We start from the raw sequence: 21,697 nt of genomic DNA, 5'->3' as shown, positions 1-21,697 counted from the left end.
CCAACCACAGGGTTTTGTTTACAGTCTGTCGTTAAATCAGTGAAGGACGCCTCACCTTCTTTTAACGTGCACACTTTTAATTCAACAGAATCCTTGAGGCTTTCTTGCAGGTCCCTTAAAGGAATTGGTTTAGCATAAAGGTGGGGGGGTGAAGCATTAGCCCAGCTCTGTCTGACGGTAACGAAAACTACACATCAGCCCCTGGAAAGCTCAGTAATTAACACATGATGTCTTATCTGTTTATTCTGTACAACAAACAAAGTTTAAACGGGCATGTTGTGGTTTTACAGCCCTGAAACTTCCGGGATTCTGCAGCTAAAATCAATCATTTGGTTTTATGTTATTTCAGAACATGTGTAAAAATGACTTGATTGATTGTTTGGGCTCTAATCTGATTATAGTCGGGTAAGAAGACTCCAGGAAGTTTCCACGTGTCTTTTTCTGATGGAATAATCAAGATGCTCATGATGTTAATCAGTGACAGTTGTAAACGAGGCTGGAGGTGAAGTTGTTTCCTGCAGACAGAACCATGCTACCTGCTTCTATTCACAGTCTTTATGCTACGCTAAGCTAACAGCTGCTGGCTGTAGCTTCTGAGGTTTGGATGTAACTGGGCACCGGCTCCGACTCATCATGCAGTTCTGTGTCCACTCAGGGTCTTCAGGGGAGAAATCAAGATGCAGTGCGGCTTCTTAAATTTAATTAATGTGTTGCACAGAGGTCGTACCCCCCCCCCCCCTACACACACACACCTTCACAGGTTCATGTCAGAGTCTTAACCATCAGAACAGTGAAAACCTTCAACATTCCATTGTTGCATTGAGATTTGACCGGTGTAATAATATAATAATAAAAAGTTTGAAACACCAAATTTTTCAGTTTATTTTACTGATCCTGCATTTTACAGCTTATTTCCTGGAAACTTTACACACAAGTAAGTAAAAGTTACCTGGTATTCATCTGTAAACTTTATAAATTAGTTTATTTACAAGGGAGAAATGGAGAAACTGTTTTTGCTGCAGTTAAAATTCATTCTGTTGAGTTTTTAGTAAAGAAGTTATTGATGAACTGCTTCGTTTCTTACTCTTCCATCAGCCACACAGTTTATCCTGATGTTGGCTGAGAGTCATTTTCTAATTTCAATTAAAGACTTTGGATTTACAGCTAAATACCAGAAAGTTTCCAGGAAATTAACTACAACACAGGACCTGTAAAGTTTTCTTTTTGCAGAACTGTCTGAATTCTCCTGAAGCAGAATTCATTTAGTTCAGACCTGATGATTCATGCGATGATCGGACACTAGTTTGAAATATCCTCCGACTGTAAAGTGCTTGTTTCTGCGACTGTGCTTCTGTTCGTTCAGCCTGTTTTCTTGTGTCTCTCTCTCTCTATATCAGGGACTCGACCCAGCAGCCTTCTCAAAAACACAAAAGAAATAAACACAGTGATAAAACAGATAAATGAATGTTGCCTTTTAGAATAAAACCTCTTAAAATGAAGTCCAGTCGTTGAGCCTGAACATTAACATCTCACACGAAGGAGCCGTGGCCACAGGCGCTCGGACCAGGTGACTCTGAACCATGTCACAGCCGATCAGCGCCGCACTGACTGAACATGAGCTAATAATATCCAACTCATTTCTGTTCATGTGTGCGGAGCCGCATGAGCTCGAGTGTTGAGCTACAACGACACAACATGGGACTGGACGCACGTGGACGTCAAAACCTTTCAGAATAAAGTGTCAATTTGTAAAAAATCTCAAACAAACATTTGAATGCATTGTTTTTTGGATCATGTGATCAGTGGCTGGTTTTCTCCCGTTTAACTGTCTTTTCAAATTAAAAATGATGGTTATTTAAACTGCAGGATCCTCGTATGTTAATTGTTTTTCTGGGATTACAACAAAGAAATCGTTGATTCCTGAAACTGGATGGTTTTCGTGTGACAGACTGATGATTAAAATGCTTCTTATGCATAGAGCAACTATTATTAATTCATGTTAAAGGACAAAGTGGCACAAGGCCTCCGGAGTCTGTTCCATCTCCATCAGGACGTCGATAGAGAGAACATGTTAATGTATGTATGCGCTAAACATCAGTGCTGTTATATGTGGGTTACATGATGATTACATGACTGTAATGTGCTGTGACGGCTGCTCTGACTCACAATCAGTGAACTAAACGAGCTTTTATACAAATTCTTCAACCGCAATGAAGCTTATTATAACATTATACTGAACAATGCAACAACTACAGCGCTAAAACACAAACACAGTGAACAACACTGGAGATAATGTCATTCATTAGTATTGTTGTGCGTCACAATAAGTTAAGTAGGTTAGAAATACACAGGAGAAGTCAAATGTACCTCGGAGCTGAACCGAAGCAGCAGCGGAAACATCTTAAATATGAATTACAATAATGTCACTGCTAAGTAGCACATAACAAATGTGTTCAACATGAGGGTTGGGATCCCAGAAGTGGTCACGGGAGGAATCTGAGGGGTCGAGAGAGAGTTAAAGGGGAATTCTACAGAATTTGGAGTTTGTCTGTTTGTTGTGCAGAGTGCAGGGAGGAGCGAGGAGCGAGGTGTGATCACATGCTCCCGACCCTCCGTCAGACACTTGGATTAATTTCTGGCATAACAGAAATTTGAATGAGCCGTCTTCAGGCTCTGGCACAGTTGAAGTACAGTCACGACTCAACTCTCCAAACTCCCAACAAACACAAAAGTGAAACCAGGACATGGTGACGTGTTATATAGTCTGAAAACTTGGAGGCCAGGCTGGTGGAGCTGATGTTCCACGTTTCCTCCTCCTCCTGTTAGAGCGCAGTCTAACAGAACCCGACCGGAACCTGATGTGGAACCTGCACGTAGACAAACTCTGAGACCTCAGAGGTTCTGATTCCTCAAAGTCCCCGTGGTTGAGCCGAGAACTTGACATCACTCTACATTTAAATAAGACACAGCCATCTCTAGTAAACCTGCTCATTATTCCCTTCTCCTCCTGAGGGAATCTATAAAGCTCGAGGCCGAACGTTGCATTGGTTGAGATTTACAGAGGTAATAACTGTTCCATAGGGAAACGAATAAAAGTCTCTATCTGACTGGCAGCAGGTGGGAGCCTGGAAGGTCACTGCTTCGTATAAGTGGTCCAGCTGGTGGTGGTGTGGGGGGGGGGGATCCTGACCGGTCACAAACCTCCTCCGTTAACTGTGAAGTGCAATAAAAAGTACTTCATACAGAAGGTTTCCGATGTGATTTCAGCTTTGTGAGTCGTGTCGTTTTAGGGGAAAAAAATGATGTTTTGATTAAATAAATGTTTGTGTGTGTGTCTGAAGTGCATCATGTGCAGGCGGGCGTCTCCCGGGGGACGTTCTTTAAGTCGGTCTGTCGGACGCAGCTGAGGGAAAATGATGCTAAAATATTTATATGGAGTACATTAGGCCATACTCTGCGTCTGTGGGTGGTTGAGACGCTGCTAAACCACGAATCTGAGGAACATTTCTGCTGGCGTCTGACCAGCTGCTCCACTGAGACGCCGCCTGAACAGCTGATATACAGTGTGTGTGTGTGTGTGTGTGTGTGTGTGTGTGTGTGTTCACTGGAGACATCATTTAGGAACAATGCTGTGGAGGAGGTTGTGCAACATTTTTCTTCTTCTGTCTGAAACGACAGGATGTTAAAATGTCAGAATCTCTCGGCAGGCGTCACATCTGGAGTTTTAGTACGAGGACGAAACAAAAGTAAACACAGCTGCTTCGCTCGCTTCAATCCCACCTGGGACTTTAAAGCTTTATCTTTTCAGCCGTGATAGTGGTGTTGACTCTGCGGGTGGCAACTGGTCTGACAGTGGAAATATATCAGGAAGTATTGGATGGAAACTTTCTCCGGTGAATTCAAGGTCCCCAGAGGATGATCCCGCTGTGTTTTGGGGCCTCGAGGTTGGAGACGTGGGCTTGAGACCCAAAGGTTGATGAAACTAAAGTGACAGAACGCATCTTTGAGTGGAAACGATTTGACGTGTCCCATCTGCTAACATGAAGAAGAAAAAAACTCTCCCCTTTATGAAAGGTGGCTCCATTAGCGCCACTAATTAATTATTAATCATTTAACAGCTATTAGCACCGTCGCTTCACTGTAATTATACAAAAAGCAGATGTCGTCTAGTATTTTAATTCATCACCTGATGCTACTGAAAAAAAGATGTTCCTCATGAATAATGTTTGAAGGTTGACTCGCTTTTAAATTCTCGTGAAGTCACATTTAAACGTCCATGATTCCACAAGCTGAAAACAAATGGCTGCAGTTAACAGTTATTTACACAAGTTAAATTCACTTTCTGATGGGAAAGTTCTTACACACGCTGAGCTTCACTCTAATACAATCATGTTGACGTGTTATTGGATAAAACTCGACACTGAAGTGACCTGAAACAACACGTTTACATGTGACATCATTTACGTTTGATGCACGTATGGATCCGGAAGTCGTCAATAAAATACATTTGTCCGATCGAACTCGTCCAGTTTGTCACCAGCTGAAATCAAACTGAGAGAAGAAATGTGTTTTTTCACAAACAAGAATTATATATTAAACTTAGAATATAATAAAACCATTTGTCCCACTAAGTTTGTCAGAACTATGATGGAATACGAGTGGAACCAAACTAATCATTTAAGTAAATAATGTATTTGGGTAAATGATGAAAATTAAGGATTAAAATGGACTAGATTCTTACTGTTCAGTTGCATTTTTAATTTGCAAACTATCACACACTGTAAACTTATTTTAACTAGATAAGTTTTACTAATCACTCAAACAGCAGTTTCTCTGCAGAGTTCATGGCTGCATGTCTGAGATGTGACGTCTCAGCAAGTTGCATGTTCCTATGGTTAAAAATAAAAAAGTGAACTTCTCAACCAGAACCTCAGAGGAGCCACAGCAAGATGCAAATGTCAGTGGTTCTCAAAGGGCAACCTGGTATTTACTGTTGTTCAGTGTCGATGGAAGCATGAGGATGAATGCAAAGGTTTACTGGAATATTCCAAGTGTTCAGATGAATTCACAGTTCATCATTCAGCAGGAAAAGGACCCTGAACAAACATGAGCTGTAAGAGCTTCTCAGGGTGAAGAGGTGGAACGTCCTCGACCGGACGAGTCACTAATATCTACAAGTCTGCAAAAAATATAGAATGTGATGATTTTTTATTTAAATAAAATTACAATTCACGTTTTCCTCTTCCTCTCGTTGGCTCCTCTGGACCGACCATCCCTCCATCCATCCTCCAGACGTCCTCAGGTGAACCTGCTCTCCTGCCTCTTCTTTCCCACCCACTCACTCTTAAACCGCCCGTCTCCACCAGCTCTTCATCAGATCGTCTCCTCGTGCATCTGTTTTTAAACCTCCGTCCTCTTGAGGGAACCATCTGAGTTCCCTCACTGCGTCTTCCTGCTGATTCCACCAGCTCTGTTACAAATATATCTCAAATTAAACCGACTCAAATTACAGCTGAGGCTCGGCCCTTTAATGTAGAATCCATTATTTTATTTCAGATTCATTGTGCGGAGGCTCAGAGCCTGAGAATCGGGCCTGTGTGTTTATCGTCTCCATCTCGGGGGGGATAGAGTGTGATTGTGATCAGTGAAACCAGCCTCTGGCTCCTTCAGATTAAAAAACGCTGCTGTACCCTTCGCTCAGTCCTCTCATCTTCATCTTCATTTTTTATTTCCCCTCCTCAGCTGCTCTGACTCTCTGAGCCGATCCCCCACAACACTTCTCTTCATTGTTATGCAGATGAAGCCCAGTTTACTCGCCTCTGTAAATCCAAATGGGATGACAGCCATTTCAGAAAAAAGTGCTGGAGCCTTAAAGGAACAACCTGCCTCCACAACACACAGAGACACACAGCTGCTAAGTAACCAGGCCCGTCACTGTGGTCGCATCAGGGCCGGTCGTGTTGCTGCCAGTCAGTAAACTGAAGGGCACTGGGGGGGGTGGAGTTTGAACATCAAAAGTTTGCAGGCTGAACCTTTTCTCACATGAGTGAGCACGTGGAAGCTGCTGCTGGCAGAACTGGGACAATATGGAAAAAAACCCCAGAATTAATTGTTTATAATAAGATTTTCAGGGTAATTCCAGTAAATCACAGCAGCGCTCCGATGCTCTCTAGTGGCCGGAGAGGACAGGAGACATATTCAGGTTCATAATTTGAATTAGTGTTGTTATTTGAAAAGGTTTTAAAAGCTCTAAAGTTCAGAAAACACATGACTTCTCTCACACGGCCCATCGCTGCTGCTCCTCTTTTCAGCCTCTGTCTGAAACACTTGGTTTTAGCTCCTGTCTCTTTAATGCTGCGGTTCCCTTACACCTCGGAGCTCAGAATGACATCACACCCGAACAACCCGAGTTGATGGCGTTCCAGTTGCACAGGAACAACGTTTGAACGACACATTTAATGACAGAAGTGCTGATAAACAATAAAAACTACAGTGTTGACTACTGTTGATTTGCAGAGGGGCCATCTTGGATTTCAAAGTCGGGGGTAGTGAGGTTTGTTCACCACCCCCGTTGCTTTACGACGAAGCGGTCGGAAACTCCGAGCTCTGTAGTTTAATAGAACACGGCGTAAATCGGGGTTCAGTGTCTTGCCCAAGGACACTCCGCTCTGCCCCCTCAGCCACAGCCGCCCCCGCTCTGCTCTGATTGGTCCGTATTCCTTGAATGTGGGACGTGCTGATGGTTGTTAAGCTGTAACTCGCTGCAACTTCTCATTTTCATCCACCCACTGTGATTTGATAAATATCTGCAGCACAGTTCAGTCTGTGCCGCTCGCTGTCACATCCTGTTCTAAAAGGTTCCGAATAAAACTCTCAAAAGACATTTTCTTCTGCTTCTCGATCCTCATCGTTTATTTTTTTGCGTTTCAGATTCCCACCTCACCGACTACAGACGTTAGTTTCCCTGAGAGGTTTCGGTTTTTACACAACGTGATCTACAAACTGTAGACTGGTCACATTTCAAATCATCACATGTGCAGCAGCTACATTCACAGTTTCCTAATTATCAAGGCACATGAGCCGAGTCGGCAAGAAATAAAAACAGAAAAACAGCACGTTAAGCAAATCAGCAGGAATCATGAGAAAACTCTAAAGTCCTCACTTCTTTTTGTCCTCACTCAGCCTCTGTAGCGACAGATTTTCATTATAAAAGGCTCAGGCCCCTAATCTTCTCGAGTAGTACCCACTGTGCCATCCAGTATCCCCCCCTTTAATTTTCTACACATCAGAACTTCAGGCTCCAGCTTCCACACGTTACCTTCACAAGTCCCAACGATGCTTTGATTGAAATGAGCAGCTTAGCTCTCGCTCATTTCTGGATTTCTTTTTTATTCCAGACGGTTAAACAGCCTTGAATGTTTTTTATGCCGTTCGAGGCAAAAAGAGTCGACAGTGATTCTGAAGTCCTCATAGAATCGTTTCCTCACCACGTGGTTTGACTAACTGTGAAACTTGGCCAAAAAGGGGAAGTAACAGACACTTTCCCACAACCCCAGATACTTTCCCGCTCCTTTTTCACATTTTCGTGATGTCCACAAAGTCGTTGATGTCGATCACCTGAAACCCCAGGTTGTCGATGCCGCTCTTCTGCTGGCTGTGGCTGTTGTGGTTCCTCTGGTCCACGTCGCTCTCGAAGCAGTGGACGCAGTGCGGCGTGGTCACCCGGACGCTCTTGGAAAAGTTTGAGAAATCCACGTGGTACTTTCCGGTCTTAGTGCGGGAGATGATGGGCAGGAAGCTGTACCCCCACTGGATCTCCTGCGGGATGTAGGAGGTCCGGACCTGGCAGGAGGAGCTGGTGGACTCGGCCGTGCCGTCCAGGAAGACCACCAGCTCGAAGTCCTGCTGGGGGAGAGTGTCGACTGAGAGCTCGTAGAAGGGACTCGACACGTTGATCACATGGTAGAGGGTCAGAGGGCAAACGAAAAACAAGTTGTCCTTGCCAGCGTCGACCATGAAGTCGATGTCCACCTGGTCCAGAATGATGGTCTCTCCGTCCGGCGTGGTCGTGGTCCTCAGCAGCTTGCCGTAGATCTGGCTTCCGATTAACAAGGTCTTCCGAAGGTTGGCCACTCGGATCAGGAGGCACAGACTTCCTTTCTTCAGGCAGATGACGGCTGTTTTGCTGAAGGTCACAGTCTTTGCCCGTTTTTTGGGCGACGAGATCTTGGCCAAGACGACGCCGCACATGAAGCAGTTGATGAAGACTCCGATTATAGACTGGGCGACAATCAGAGCCACCGTGCCGGCACAGTGACCCGTCAGCGCCCTGCCACCGTACCCTATGGTAGTTTGGGTCTCCAGGGAGTAGAGGAACGCCGTCGTGAGGCCGTTAACATTGTCTACACACCGCACGTGCCCTTCTGTGCGGTTCTGTCCGGCCAGGTCCCCGTTGCTCTTTGCGATCCAGAACCACAGCAGGCTGAAGATGAACCAGCTCCCCGTGAAGGAGGCCACGAACAGGAGGAAGACGAAGCGCCAGCGGATCTCCACGAAGGTGGTCCAGAAGTCCACCAGGTACGCAAAGTGGTTGCTGTACTCGATGTTGCCAAACTCAATGTTGCAGCGCCCGTCCTTGGTGACCAGGCGGGATGTGCAACTTTGGTGTCCGTGGAGCAGCCGCAACATCCTGGAGCTGCAGGGGGCAAACGCAGGAGTTAGTTCAGAGCATCGAACAGTCGACCAAGTTTTACCAATTTGGCTCATGGGGGGGGGATTCACAATCTCACAAAACACTACTCCTTACATCTGTAATGTTTCGGTTCGGAGAAGGAAAAGTTCTTCATTGTGGGAATAAAAATAAAACAGAATAAACATGTTTCACACCGTTTCATTATTATTCGGTTACAACGGCCGAACAGTTGAGGAATTTGTTTGTGGTCTTTTTGGATGGATATACGTCCCTGTACCTTTAAGGATTAGCTTTACAGATTAAAACCGACGATAATAAAATCCAGCTCATGAAACTTCATTATCTCCAAAAACACACTGTTACTTTGAGTCACTTCCACTTTCTACATTAATGCCGAATGTGTTTTCATCCACAGCTGAAACAAATAGTCCCAGATAAATGCACCATATTCCCGTCTGAGCGACATTTTAAAAACTACATTTTGCCTCATAATCAGATTTTAACCTTGATTTCCCTTTAATTGTTCATGTATTTATTGATGATATACCGTGAGGTGTCCTTGGGTGTGTGGAAAAGTGACGTGAAATAAAAAGTATTATTGTTGTGACCAGTTTTCTAAAGAGTTGAGTGGGATCCTCTCGGGGCTGAATGTCACAGACAGAGCTGGGATGTTGAGCGAATTGATGGACGGTCTAATACTGTCTAGGTTTTGTTCTTTATACATAATTTATTGACAAACAGAAAAATACACAGCCGCTTTAGGCCCAATGTGGGAAACACTGTCGGAACATTTGATTACACAACCTGGAGTTTAGCATGAAAATGTGACGGCTCAGTTGTTTGTATTTTTCCAAGAACACGTAGAGCAGCTCGAGGCGTTTGAACGTCGGAGCGATTAATGGGTGACATGGGTTCACATGTGATGAATAAGAATCCAGAGCATGAAAATGAACAGAGCACAGAACACGTGACGGTAAATCTAATTTCCCCCTTTTTTCCAGTCATTACAGCAGAAGCACCGTGTGTTTGTTTAGTACAGAACAGTGAAGGGAAAGATATATAATTGTATTTGTGTTATAATGTGAGTTCTGTACAGTGTGAACCACGTTTCTCTGAGTCACTCACATAACAGACGCTGATCCAGATTCACATTCAAGAAACTTGAGAAACTTCAGAACTGAAATAAAGATTTTTGGATACATTTTATCGCACTTTAAGAATAATTTTATTGATAAAGTGTTTTTCAAATTTGTTAATAACTGTCTTCAAAGTGTCTGATCCCACAAGAGTTGAAGTAACTTAATAAACTAACTAACTCAAATCCTCGTTATGTCCTCGTTGAGCCTCTTTATATCTTTATAGTCTTTATTCAATGTTGTCGAAGTCTCTTTGTGCTCCTGCTGTTTTTTCCCCTGTGATTAAGATTAAATTATGTTTTTTTCAGAAATGCTGATGTCAACACATTCCTTGTTTCTTTGTATTTCTGATACACAAAAGTTCAATTTCACATTCAGCTGTAGACCACAGAGAGAAATTCTCTTAATTAGTTAACATGTTAAAGCAACTTTCCTCTAAGCAGCTGTAAATACTTCAGTAAAGACAGTCCTGTTTGAAATGAGACTAAATGCACAGATATCACAAATACTTGAAAACTCACTCTGTAGTGTAACAAGAGAAAAGTTTTACAGCCTCAGTTGAAAAGTTTGGTTGGAACGTACCTGGGAACTGAGACCATGGACCCCGACTGCTCACTGCAGCTCTGCTGGAACTTCTCCTTTCTTTTCAGCAAGTGGCCGTGGAGGCGTTGGAAAGATTTTAATCCACAGTGAAATGTCCTAATCCCAGCCACATGCCACCATGTACACTGCCTCCATCCAGACACAGGGACCAGCCACAGAGCTGCCAGGGGACGTCGGCTGTGTCTGACTGGCAGAGCGACACTCTGCACTACTCCACTGAAACCAGTGAATTCACCATGATGGAGTCATGGTGAGGACGGCTGCTGCAGAAAATGTTCTGGAAGCAGAGTTTGGGGAGAAAAGCCTTCAGAGCTTTTGTGTGGCAGAAGGTGAATCCATTGAAGGGGCTAACGTGGCCGGTGGAGCACCCATGCTGTTTTTGTTTTCAACCCTGAGAACATTTGGGATTTGCATCGGGCCTCACAAAGAAATCCCTCAATTGCATGTCCCCCCCCGGTCCCCATCCCCCCCCCTTGTCCAAACTGGAAGGCTGCCTCACATTTGCATTAAAATGAAGAGCTGCAGGGACCACAGTGTCTTTGCCACATTCTGCCGGCTGCACGAGGAGCATATTTCCCTGATCTGTTATGATATGAAAGAGGCCTCGCGTGGAGAGGATGCCCCCCAGCGATGGACGCAGATGCCACTGATGTGTAAGTGACGGGAAAATTGGATGATTCAAGATGCAGACTGTGTTTCTGCTGAACTGACGCAACTGCAGAGGCTCGGCTGCATCAATCTGAGAGACTGGTGAAACTTTTACAGTCGTCTCAGGTGCATCGTACACAAAAATAACATCCAATCAAATACTGCACAGCACACTGTATTCTGCAGACTAGATAGATGGATGGATAGATGGATAGATGGATAGATAGATAGATGGATAGATAGATAGATAGATAGATAGATAGATAGATAGATAGATGATAGATAGATAGATAGATAGATGATAGATAGATAGATAGATAGATAGATAGATAGATAGATAGATAGATAGATAGATAGATAGATAGATAGATAGATAGATAGATAGATAGATAGATAGATAGATGATAGAGAGATAGATAGATAGATAGATAGATAGATAGATAGATGGATAGATAGATAGATAGATAGAATAGATAGATGGATGGATAGATAGATAGATAGATAGATGATAGATAGATAGATAGATAGATAGATAGATAGATAGATAGATAGATGGAAAGATAGATGAAGATGAGGATAGATAGATGGATGGATAGATGAAGATAGATAGATAGATAGATAGATATAGATAGATAGATAGATAGATAGATAGATGGATAGATAGATAGATAGATAGATGGATAGATGGATGGATGGATGGATAGATAGATAGATGATAGATAGATAGATAGATAGATAGATAGATGGACAGATGATGAGATAGATAGATGGATGGAGTAGATGGATGGATAGATAGATAGATAGATAGATAGATAGATAGATAGATAGATTAGATAGATAGATAGATGGACAGATAGATAGATAGATAGATGGATAGATGGATGGATGGATAGATAGATAGATAGATAGATAGATGATAGATAGATAGATAGATAGATAGATAGATGGACAGATAGATAGATGATAGATAGATAGATGGATAGATGGATGATAGATAGATAGATAGATAGATGGATAGATAGATGGATAGATAGATAGATGGATAGTGGACCTTTAAGTCCATGTGCATCGTGCTTTAGTCATGAAAGCTGTTTCTTATCAGCGTAAAATCTCTTTCTCTGACTTTTTCTTTTAGCAATAAAGAAGGTTTATGATTTTCTCCTCCAAACTTCACTCATACAAGTTTTCAAAGGTCAAAAACATCTGATAAAAAAAAGCCAAGATTTTAGAAAAGTCTAAATTATTAACACATATTCGTTTCTTTTCATTCTTCCCTTGTCTTTGACTATTGTGGAGATAAACTCACTGTTAAATCAGCGTGTGCATAAAGTACCAGATGTGACGTGAGTGTAATTGTTCACATACTTGCTGTGTACTGCACGTACCACTGGAGTATTCCACTGGAGGATTCACACCACTGAACTCAGGATTCTGGATTTGTATTCTGTAAATAAGAAACATGGTGACCGTGGGAGGTCACATGTTTATTTCCCCCAATAATTGAATCATCTAAAGGTCATTTTCATGTGTGAGTCTCATTTTTCCAATTTGAAAAGCTACTTGTTGGTGCATCTTTAAATTATTATCACGAGTATAGAATCAGATCTTTTCCAGTAAGTAATTGTTCCTGACTTAGTATCATCACATCTTTTATTAAATCCATGTGTTAAATGTTGTGATGCTCTGTGCCGGTTCCTTGATTTAAAGGAGATCAGCACAGAAATGGCTCCATCTGGTGCAAGGTTCCTGAACAACTGTAATATTGTTGTTGCACATCTGTAGAACAATTTAAAATGATCTATCTGAATGTATGTGCACCGACGCCCCCTCTTTAAAATGTCCACAAACCATCACACAAGTTACAAATAACATTCTTTATTTTAACATTTAACATTGTGAACTTGAGAACCCACACGTAAAAAAATAAAATAGTCACATCTTATTTCAGCTTCCTGGCAAGAAAATGATAATTAAATAAACAAGGTCATTTATTGTTCCTGAGTCCAACATTCTGTAGATTAGTATTTTATCCCAGGTAAATAAATAAAAGTAAGTGTTTTTCTTGTTTCTGGGTGATTTAAAGCTTTTGTTTTCACAGATAAACAGTAAAATCAAATAGAAAATTGAAGCATCCACTAGCATCCACACATTATTCAATTTGCTCAAAGACAATGAGTCATTTTGTGAAACCCAGAATAAAATAAATAAAGAATTCAAACCAAATAAATTAAAATAAGCAAAATATTCCAATGATTTTAACAGGATATGGAAAAGAAAGTAAGTCAGTGATCGAGGTAATATTCAGAAATGAGGCCAATTTTTACATAAAAATGTCAAGATGAAATGTATATAAATAAACCCTAATTATCAATCTATTACCAATTGGTAAAATATGATGTGACTGTATACAGTATGTACACTATACAATGTACAGTTGACTATACAATGTACCTGAATGTAACAAAAATACCTTTGAGTATAATATAAATCATTACTGTACATTAATGAGGTTTAACAAAAACTGGGTATTGTGAAGCTTTTGTACACGATTGTATTATATAGAGATACAATATACATTATACAATTGTTCCCCCCCAGAGGACGACTCAAGAACTTAAAAAAAAAAAGGCCTCGTTATCTCAAACGTAACACGATTGATTATAGGAACATTATAGTCATCATGTCGTTGTTGTAAAGCCGATCGATAACAAAACATCTTGTAATTTCTTGTGCTGACGAAAACGTTGAAGTCACGGCTGAGATCTGGGAACACTGAGGCACAAGTCAGGTTAAACGAGCACATAAAAGGATATGGATGTGAAATTGAAAGCAACTGAACACCAGAACCCTAAAAACCGTTGCTATTGGACATCGCCTGGAACAGTATTGATCAGCTGAGAACGACAGAACCAGACTTCAGTGATTAATTTGGAACAAAGTTAACATTACTGACAGGGAAAACATTCACCGCTATGAAAATAAAACCAAGGTTGTCATCCTTTGTCACCGGCCGCAGAGCGAACGGGATTTTCCACGTCCTCTACACGATGTTCCTTTCCAGCATCGGCTCCTGGGCCAGGATCCGTCTGAAGTTGAATCCACTCAGGTCCAGCGTTTTAAAACCTCCGTCCAGGATCAGCTCGGCCACGGCCCGACCCACGGCGGGCGAGTGCTGCAGGCCGTGGCCGCTGAAGCCCGTGGCAAAGTACATGTTGTTGACCAGAGGGTGGATACCGATGATGCCGTTCTGGTCGAAGGTGTTGTAGTCGTAGTAGCCGGCCCACGCGCTGGTCACCTGAGGGCGGGAACAAGACAGAGGGGCCATAAGTACCAGAAATCAGCCTCCTGGTTTTAATTCTGCAGTAAGTCATGAAATTGGAGAAGTAAGTTTTGGTAGCACATTTAAATTAAATCTAATATATAAAGTGAAACAAATAAGTTAATATAACAAGAGATGAAAACTGTTTTTTTGGTATCTGGTACAACTTGTAACTTCTCTCAATTAAAACGATAACACAAGACCTAAGTTGATGATGTCATTCAGCAGCGTGGGATCACGGGAGCTGTCTTGACTCGATTGGAGTTTTAATCACGTTACGCAGCAAATGGAAATGAGTAATCCAGATCCTTAGCGAGTGACTAATACAAACAATGACAGCTAAGAGTGGGTTTTTCCTTTCGTCATACGTTGTTTGCAGCAGAAGTTATGACACTGAGAACAAACTAACTTCAAAAACGACCAATATTGTCTAAAGTAATGTTGGGAATCCTTGAGTGCACTGGACGTGTAGAGTTATTAGAACAGAGGAAGACATCGCAGCTTCTACCTTGAGCTTCTCAAAAGCAGGAACCCGATGAGCCAACGGCGGCCAAATCTTGTCCTCAAAGAAACTGTGATCCACCTCTAGATTACTGATATCCGGCTCCTCTGCCTGAGGGGAAAACAAATCATCAAAACAATTAGATATTCCATCAAACAGGTTATTTCGTATGTGTGGAACAAGTCGAGGAACAAACCTCATCTGGTGACGCACCGGCGATGTAGTTCCCTCCGAGCCCCTCTCTCCTGAAGTACACTCCTGAGTAATCGACCAGGAAGGGGGTGTCCAGACCCGGACCGTCAGGGCAGTGGAACACATACACGAACCTGGAAGAATCCACAGGCTTCAGCATGAAGTCAGACTTTGGATTCCCTCAGAGCTACGTATAATGTATTTCAACGTTCAGTTAATTCAATTTTCGTGGTGGAGTCTTTGGCGTGAAAACGGTCAGAGTTTAAACGCTTCCCCTGAGGTTCTACTCATGTCTGAGCGGGAGAGTAGTTGGATCCGTCCTCCGGCTCCGTGACGCAGCGTGAGGAGGATTTACTGAAGGTTTTTAAAGATGAAGCTGAAGCTGGTTTTCGTGCCAAGTCCACAAGTCGAAATGTGTGTGACAATGAGGTTTTTATTAATAACTAGAAGGGAAGAGCTCATACTTCCACCAAAAATTAATGGGCTGTTCATTGGGTCAGTCTCCACAGAACGTGGAAAGTGTAAAATAAATAATTATGGACCAGAAGTCAAGCCCCCGGGTGAAGAAGCCCTGGTTAACATCTGGTTTCCTTCAGTTTCATACTTTGGTTGGAACATGACACAGGTTTTAAATTACATTTTAACTTGGTGAACCCAGTGAATCCTGTATATGGAGAGAATTACATTAAAATTCTACCTTAATGATTTGGGGCAGTGAAGCGCTCTTCATCGCTTTTCCTCTTCTCCGGCAGCGAGTTGTAAGAAACGGTGACTCCGAGGTTGAAGTGCCGACTTAGTGTTGTGTTTGAGGGGCTTAGGGGTTCGGATTATTCACATGCAGTTCATCAAATGTGGAAGTAAACACCCTCGAAATTAAAGCTGACAGTCAGCGCTATGAAGTTGGACAGTTTTCCAATTTACTGGAGCGCAGAGTGCAGATGAAACTGCCAGAATACTAATGAGCTGTGCCGTGCGAGGCTCCGACAGCCAAAGGAAACCAGACATCTTGACAGCACCACTCGTTATTTAAAGGAAAAACTATAACCATCAAGTCGATGACCAACCTTTTCCGAGGCTCGACGGGCAGAGGAATTCCAGCGATGGTGCCTTTAGGGCCGAAGCCGATTCCCATGATCTGTGCCAGTTTAGAAGAAAAGGCTCCCGCCGCATTCACCACAATGGCACATTCCACCGGCTGGTACTCCAGGCTGTTGGGCATCTGCACCTGCTCGACACAAGCACACACCCATCATTCAGTGGGATGGTCCTGTGGTGGGGAGTCGGTGAAGCGAAGCACTTCCACATCTTTCGGGGGGGATGTTAACCTGATCAATGCTCTTTGCACATATTTCAGAGATGTTTCATTAGAGATGAGGAGATTTTTTAATGTTAAAGAAGCTTTTGTTATTTATTATTAGATGTTAACATGCAAATTAAAAGGGTTCTTATTCCTTTTTTTTATCAAGACAGATATAAAGATGATCAAATGTGCCTCATCTTTAAGAGTTGGGAGGAATCTGAAATAAAGCAGATTATATAAACCATAATATATCAAAGTAATCGATTGACAGACAAAAACTTGAACTTAAAACTTAAATATTTATTTTTAAGTTTTGGAACTGTTGGTTTACCCCCAAAAAACTGTTTGAACATTTAAACTCTGAGAACTCAGGTAATAAGGATTTGTCAATATTTTCTCACAATTTATAAGATGATCTATTAATCAAAAAGACAATCTATTGATTTACAGATATTAAAAATAAAAATATGAGTTTGTGAACTGAGATCATATAAATAAATTACAGGTTTATATAACAGAAGACAGAATCTTCCTGCTACATCAAATGTTTTTGTTGACTCTGGATTATAAATTCTCACAGTCCGACTTACTTTCACGGATTTTATTCTCTTCAAAGCCACATTTTCACCCTCGGGAGTCGTCGTCACATTTACTGTGTATTTAAAATCTGTGGAGGAGAAGGATCTAGTTAAAATACAAACTCATGCGTCACAGTAAACACAGACGGGCGTTAGACTGCAGGAGTTTGTGTTGAAATCAGTTATTGTTTAACACGTCTGCCTCTCTGAGATAACTGTGATACTGGCAAACTGGAGGAACTCAACTTTCTAAACGAAACCCACCTGTCACTTCTCCACAGCACTGGATCACTCCCATGGAGACGGCCTTCTTTCTGAAGGCGTTCAGCAGAGTCCAGGGGTCAAACCAGCCCTCGTTCTCCAGCCCTGGAAGGCAGGACGAGTGGAAGTGATTGTTAGAGATGTTGGATGAGTTGATGCATCCACATATCAGGTGTTGTGACATAAAGAAGCTCATGCATTCATTGAAACCTTCTTGAATTCACAAAGAATAAGAGAACTACTTCTCAAAATGATGTTTTATAGTTTTATTGGCACTCACCATAAGAAGCGAGTGCCACCCCGTCTGAGTTGATCCATGGAAACTTCTCCTTTAGTTGTGTGGGAGAGAGAAGTGAAACTTTGGCTCCGGCATACCTGGGATCAGATCATTGGATTAATGACCCGGTACTGACACCTCGGTTCCTCAACTGAAAACCTCCTGCATGAATTTTCTGAATAGAAATGTTCTCTATTCGCAGTTTCCCACAAGATGAACCTGATTTCTGTGGCACAGTTCTACCGAATGAAAAGGAGTCAGCACCTCTGGGTGCTGTAGTTCTGCTCCATGATGTGAGCCACCTTCTCACTGGCCAGGAAGAGGTACCCTGACTGATTGAACTGCAGGTCCACGGGGTCTTCGTTCATCACGCCGAGGTGATCCTGAGAGGGACCAGGGAGGAGACGGACACGGGATGAAAAAGATTTAAACAGCGAAACGGGGATGCATCATGCAGCCTCCAGCTCATACACAGATACAGTGAGTTCTACTGAGAGCTGCAGCAGAGGTGGTCCTATAAATAACACTCGTCCTCCGGGTGGTACAGAAAAGACAATACGGTTATTATAGGAATAGTTTAACATTTCTCACATCTGTCCGTTAACTATAAGCCAACAACCAACAGCCTGTTAGCTCAAGTGAACTAAGCCTAAGAGGGTTCTGCTCCAAGCTAAACAGCATACCTGCCATTCTACAGTATTTATAATATTTACTAACCCATTTAAGTGTTTAACATTTTATTGTAAAGGATTCATAATCAAAACCTTGTAAATAACTCGAAACCCTGTAAATAACTATAAATAAAAAGAGAACACAATTACAAATATATATATATATATATAACTTGAATGAAATGAATAAACACAAATGCTCGTCTTTTGACCTACATTGATGTTCCTCATGAAGTCTGCAGAGGCCAGGGACAGGTGGATGTTCTCTGGCAGGGAGAACTGCTGTCGGATCCCCCCAGCAGAGAGCACTGTGGAGGCCTGGGAGTACTGGGAGAAACACAGGCAGGAGGTGGTGGTTAATGAGGAAAGGATCTGCTGAGCATTACACTCACTTTCACTGAGATCTCAGGGATTTCACTCAGGAACTTAATAGGAGATAAATGCAGTGTTTTGACTCATCTCTTTTTAATGGATTTAGTGTTTCTGATATTTTATGTCAATATTATTAATTCAAAAAAAAAAAAATAGCTTCCATATCATTAACCCAGTGACTCCAAAAAAAAGTCAAATTGTGTTGTGACAGGACACACTTCTTTTTATTAGATTATAGTTTATCCTCTAATTTATATGAATATGAATATTTTTCAATACCTTCCATGTAATGTTACCCACCGACTCCAAACCAATACTGAGTTGTATTATGACCTCAGACAAATATGACACAGCTCTTTCTTGAACATTTCTGTGCTTCTTATAATCTAAATGAACAATTTTATGGAAGAACTTTATTGTCTTCCAACAGACTTTATGCCATGTTACACAATTCAAACTCAATTTAATTCAAAACAACTCTATTTGTCTCTTAAAACAAGAAAGGAAACTTAAAGTGTGTGTATATGAATGTTAAAAGGACGGTGAACAGGGTAACAGCTGTTAACAAAACTGATCGTATAAGAACGTAGATAAATACTGAATGATTAAAGTGATCGTAACACAGATATAGATTATGTACAGTTAAGGTGAATATGAATATATGTACAGGACCAGGCAGCAGCAGATGAATGAATATATATGCAGCAGATGTTCTATGACTAGATGATAATACAGTTAAGTATGAGTTTAGAGTCAGTGGATCAAATGTCTGGAATATGATTTTGCTTGTATTTTGGATGAGGATGAAATGTAACAGCAGGTATCTGGCTCCTCACCGTTGTGTCCTTCTCCACCACCACCACCTTGACCTCTCCGGGCACCCGCTCCTTCTGCTTCAGCCAGTAGGCGACGGACCAGCCCACCACGCCGCCGCCAACGATCACGATGTCGGCCCTCTCCGGGGGGAGGTTGGGGTTCAGCTCGAAGGGGCTCCAGCCGCTGCCTGGAAGAGCCTCCGCCGCCTTCTTCCTCACGGCCGCCAGCTGCACCTCCAGGTCTGGGCCGGAAAAGTCAAGATTCAACATCCATCCATCTTTGCATTGAAGATGTTGACTCACACTTTAGCACCCAACACATTTCTATAATCTTTAGCTGCTGTTCTTCCATTCGGTGCATGTTTTCATTCATGTATTAGAGAATAGACAATAATACACAACTTTACATTCAGAAATCCCCAAATTATTAAATGATTTGTTTCTACACACATATTTTCAACTTGTATGTCAGAACTTAAACTATCTCAGAAACTTTTGGGATCCTCTCTAATATTCGGCTTAGCTCTGATCCTTAAACACTCATTTTATTTAGTTTAATAGGCGACATAAGTGTTAAACAGCCCAAGGATCAGATGTAATAGTTTGTAATTAAACTAAATAAAACGAGTATTTGAAGATTATATCTATGCCGAATTCAAAAGAGATTATTAAGTAGTTCTTACATAGTTTCACTTGTGAAATACAAGTTGAATTTATGTGTGTAGAAACGAATCCTTGTATAATTTGGGGGTTTCTGAGTGTAAACTTGGGTATTATTGACGTGTTGAGCAGCCGGACTTTCCGCTCGATGTCCCCGCACCTTTGTAGAAGTCATTCCGCAGAGATGCTCCGGTGTTCAGGCCCTGACGTGGCGCTTTGCCCCCCCTCAGCCCCGGGTGTCGTTCTGTCACCGGACCGGAGGAGAGGAGTCCACGAGCGGTCCGCACGTTAGCATGTAGCCTCCGACACGCTAGCATCGCTGCTGTGGGCTAACTAGCTTTTGCGGGCTAACTAGCTAGCTAAGGGCTAGGTGCAGACTGTGGGCTGGACAGCAGCGGGAAACGGTGCAAACCACAGAACCGGGATTGAACACACGACACCAAGCTGCAGCTCACTTCTGTGGAAATGTCACGTGTGAAATCTGAGCGTGAGGTCAAAGAGAATTCTGTGAAAACTGACAAAACCACGAGATACACCGGCAATATCCGGCTGTCCTTCAAAATAAAAGCACAGGTTTCTACATGACTCCCCCAATGTAATGTTTAAATGTGTGAATTTATGATTTTAAACAGAGAAGGTGTATTTATGATAAATGCATTTTCATATGGTTGCATATAACATATTTAAATTGTTGATTAATCTAAATATTGTCTTCATAAGTTCATGACTATATATACAAGTCAATTAAATATCAAATCAGGTGAAAAATATCCAGCTTCAAGGTGATGATTCATATTTTGTCTGATCAACAGTCAGACACCTGAAAATATTCACTTTACATTCATGTAAAGATATGATAATAAATCATTAGTCCCACAATGGGGACATTTTCCATATTACAGCAGCAAGAGTCAAAAAGAGGCATCAGTAAGTAACACTTAAGTGTAAGAATGATAATACTTTAGTGAAATATAGAAAATACAAATGGAATAAAAACTAAAGTGTTGGAAAATAAACATGGCTAAATGCTTGGGCTGTAATATTTTGTGGTCATGTTTTTGCAGTTTTGTTCACTTGGACACTTGGAGTCTCCACGTGTAAATAAACATATGTAGGCTATAGAAAGAGCATGTTTGAGAGAGAAGATGTTTACATGTGGACAAGAGAGATTTTATTAATGTGAAATTAAGTAAAGGGAACTTTATATAAAACCATGTTTATTTCCCTTTGTGAGACTGTAAGGTGATATCTGGTAAACTCCGCAATGGGTGATCAAAACTGTCTACAAGTGAAAAATAGAATACTTGTTCATATCATACTTATTTTCTGATACATACTACTTGCAGACATTGTAAACCTGCCTCCACACTGATAAAGTCTGGTGAGCTAAATCAGGGACAATGATGGGATTAAGTCCAAATAAATAGGTTAATCAGAATATTGACAACAAACCAAACCAAACTGGAAAAAAAATATCACCAAGACTTGCAAGACTATATATATATATAACCAGCAAGTGGCAGTTTTGCATATGGCTAAGAGGAATAAACTGAACCTGAGCAGGAGATGAATCAAATTATGCTGAAGTTTCTCACCATGAAATAAAATGTCACGTCTTTGAGCAAATGTATTTTATTTTGAAAAGTACTCTTGGAAACGTGGTGATACTCC

General features: G+C 41.7%; 2 protein-coding genes across 2 annotated transcripts; both read right to left on the bottom strand.

Annotated features, from left to right (window-relative positions):
* Window positions 1-6,928: 6,928 nt before the first annotated feature.
* Window positions 6,929-10,610, bottom strand: kcnj1b (potassium inwardly rectifying channel subfamily J member 1b). The gene is made up of 2 exons (XM_035177979.2): window positions 10,411-10,610; window positions 6,929-8,695 (listed from the first exon to the last, which is right to left on the bottom strand). The coding sequence occupies exons 1-2, from the start codon at window positions 10,425-10,427 to the stop codon at window positions 7,576-7,578; spliced, it is 1,137 nt and encodes a 378-aa protein (XP_035033870.1). The 5' UTR covers window positions 10,428-10,610; the 3' UTR covers window positions 6,929-7,575.
* A 2,328-nt stretch (window positions 10,611-12,938) lies between these two features.
* Window positions 12,939-20,587, bottom strand: foxred1 (FAD-dependent oxidoreductase domain containing 1). Its single transcript, XM_035177978.2, has 11 exons — window positions 20,187-20,587; window positions 19,388-19,608; window positions 18,396-18,506; window positions 17,773-17,891; window positions 17,512-17,606; window positions 17,235-17,336; window positions 16,983-17,059; window positions 16,157-16,317; window positions 15,097-15,226; window positions 14,907-15,011; window positions 12,939-14,374 (listed from the first exon to the last, which is right to left on the bottom strand). Exons 1-11 carry the CDS (start codon window positions 20,341-20,343, stop codon window positions 14,120-14,122), a joined length of 1,533 nt encoding a protein of 510 aa, XP_035033869.1. The 5' UTR covers window positions 20,344-20,587; the 3' UTR covers window positions 12,939-14,119.
* Window positions 20,588-21,697: the final 1,110 nt, after the last annotated feature.

The sequence above is a fragment of the Hippoglossus stenolepis genome, chromosome 15 (assembly GCF_022539355.2).
Source record: "Hippoglossus stenolepis isolate QCI-W04-F060 chromosome 15, HSTE1.2, whole genome shotgun sequence".
NCBI lineage: Eukaryota > Metazoa > Chordata > Actinopteri > Pleuronectiformes > Pleuronectidae > Hippoglossus > Hippoglossus stenolepis.
Note: the sequence above shows the minus strand (reverse complement) of the source record. Positions and strands in the feature narration are given on the sequence as shown.

Bases quoted from the DNA above. Each gene is read 5' to 3' on its own strand.
- foxred1 (XM_035177978.2), bottom strand. From the start codon at position 20,343: ATGCTAGCGTGTCGGAGGCTACATGCTAACGTGCGGACCGCTCGTGGA. The intron at 17,607-17,772 runs GTGCTGACTCCT...ATCTGATCCCAG, and splicing joins CAGAACTACAGCACCCAGAG to GTATGCCGGAGCCAAAGTTT. The intron at 17,060-17,234 runs GTGGGTTTCGTT...TCTCCTCCACAG, and splicing joins GTGCTGTGGAGAAGTGACAG to ATTTTAAATACACAGTAAAT.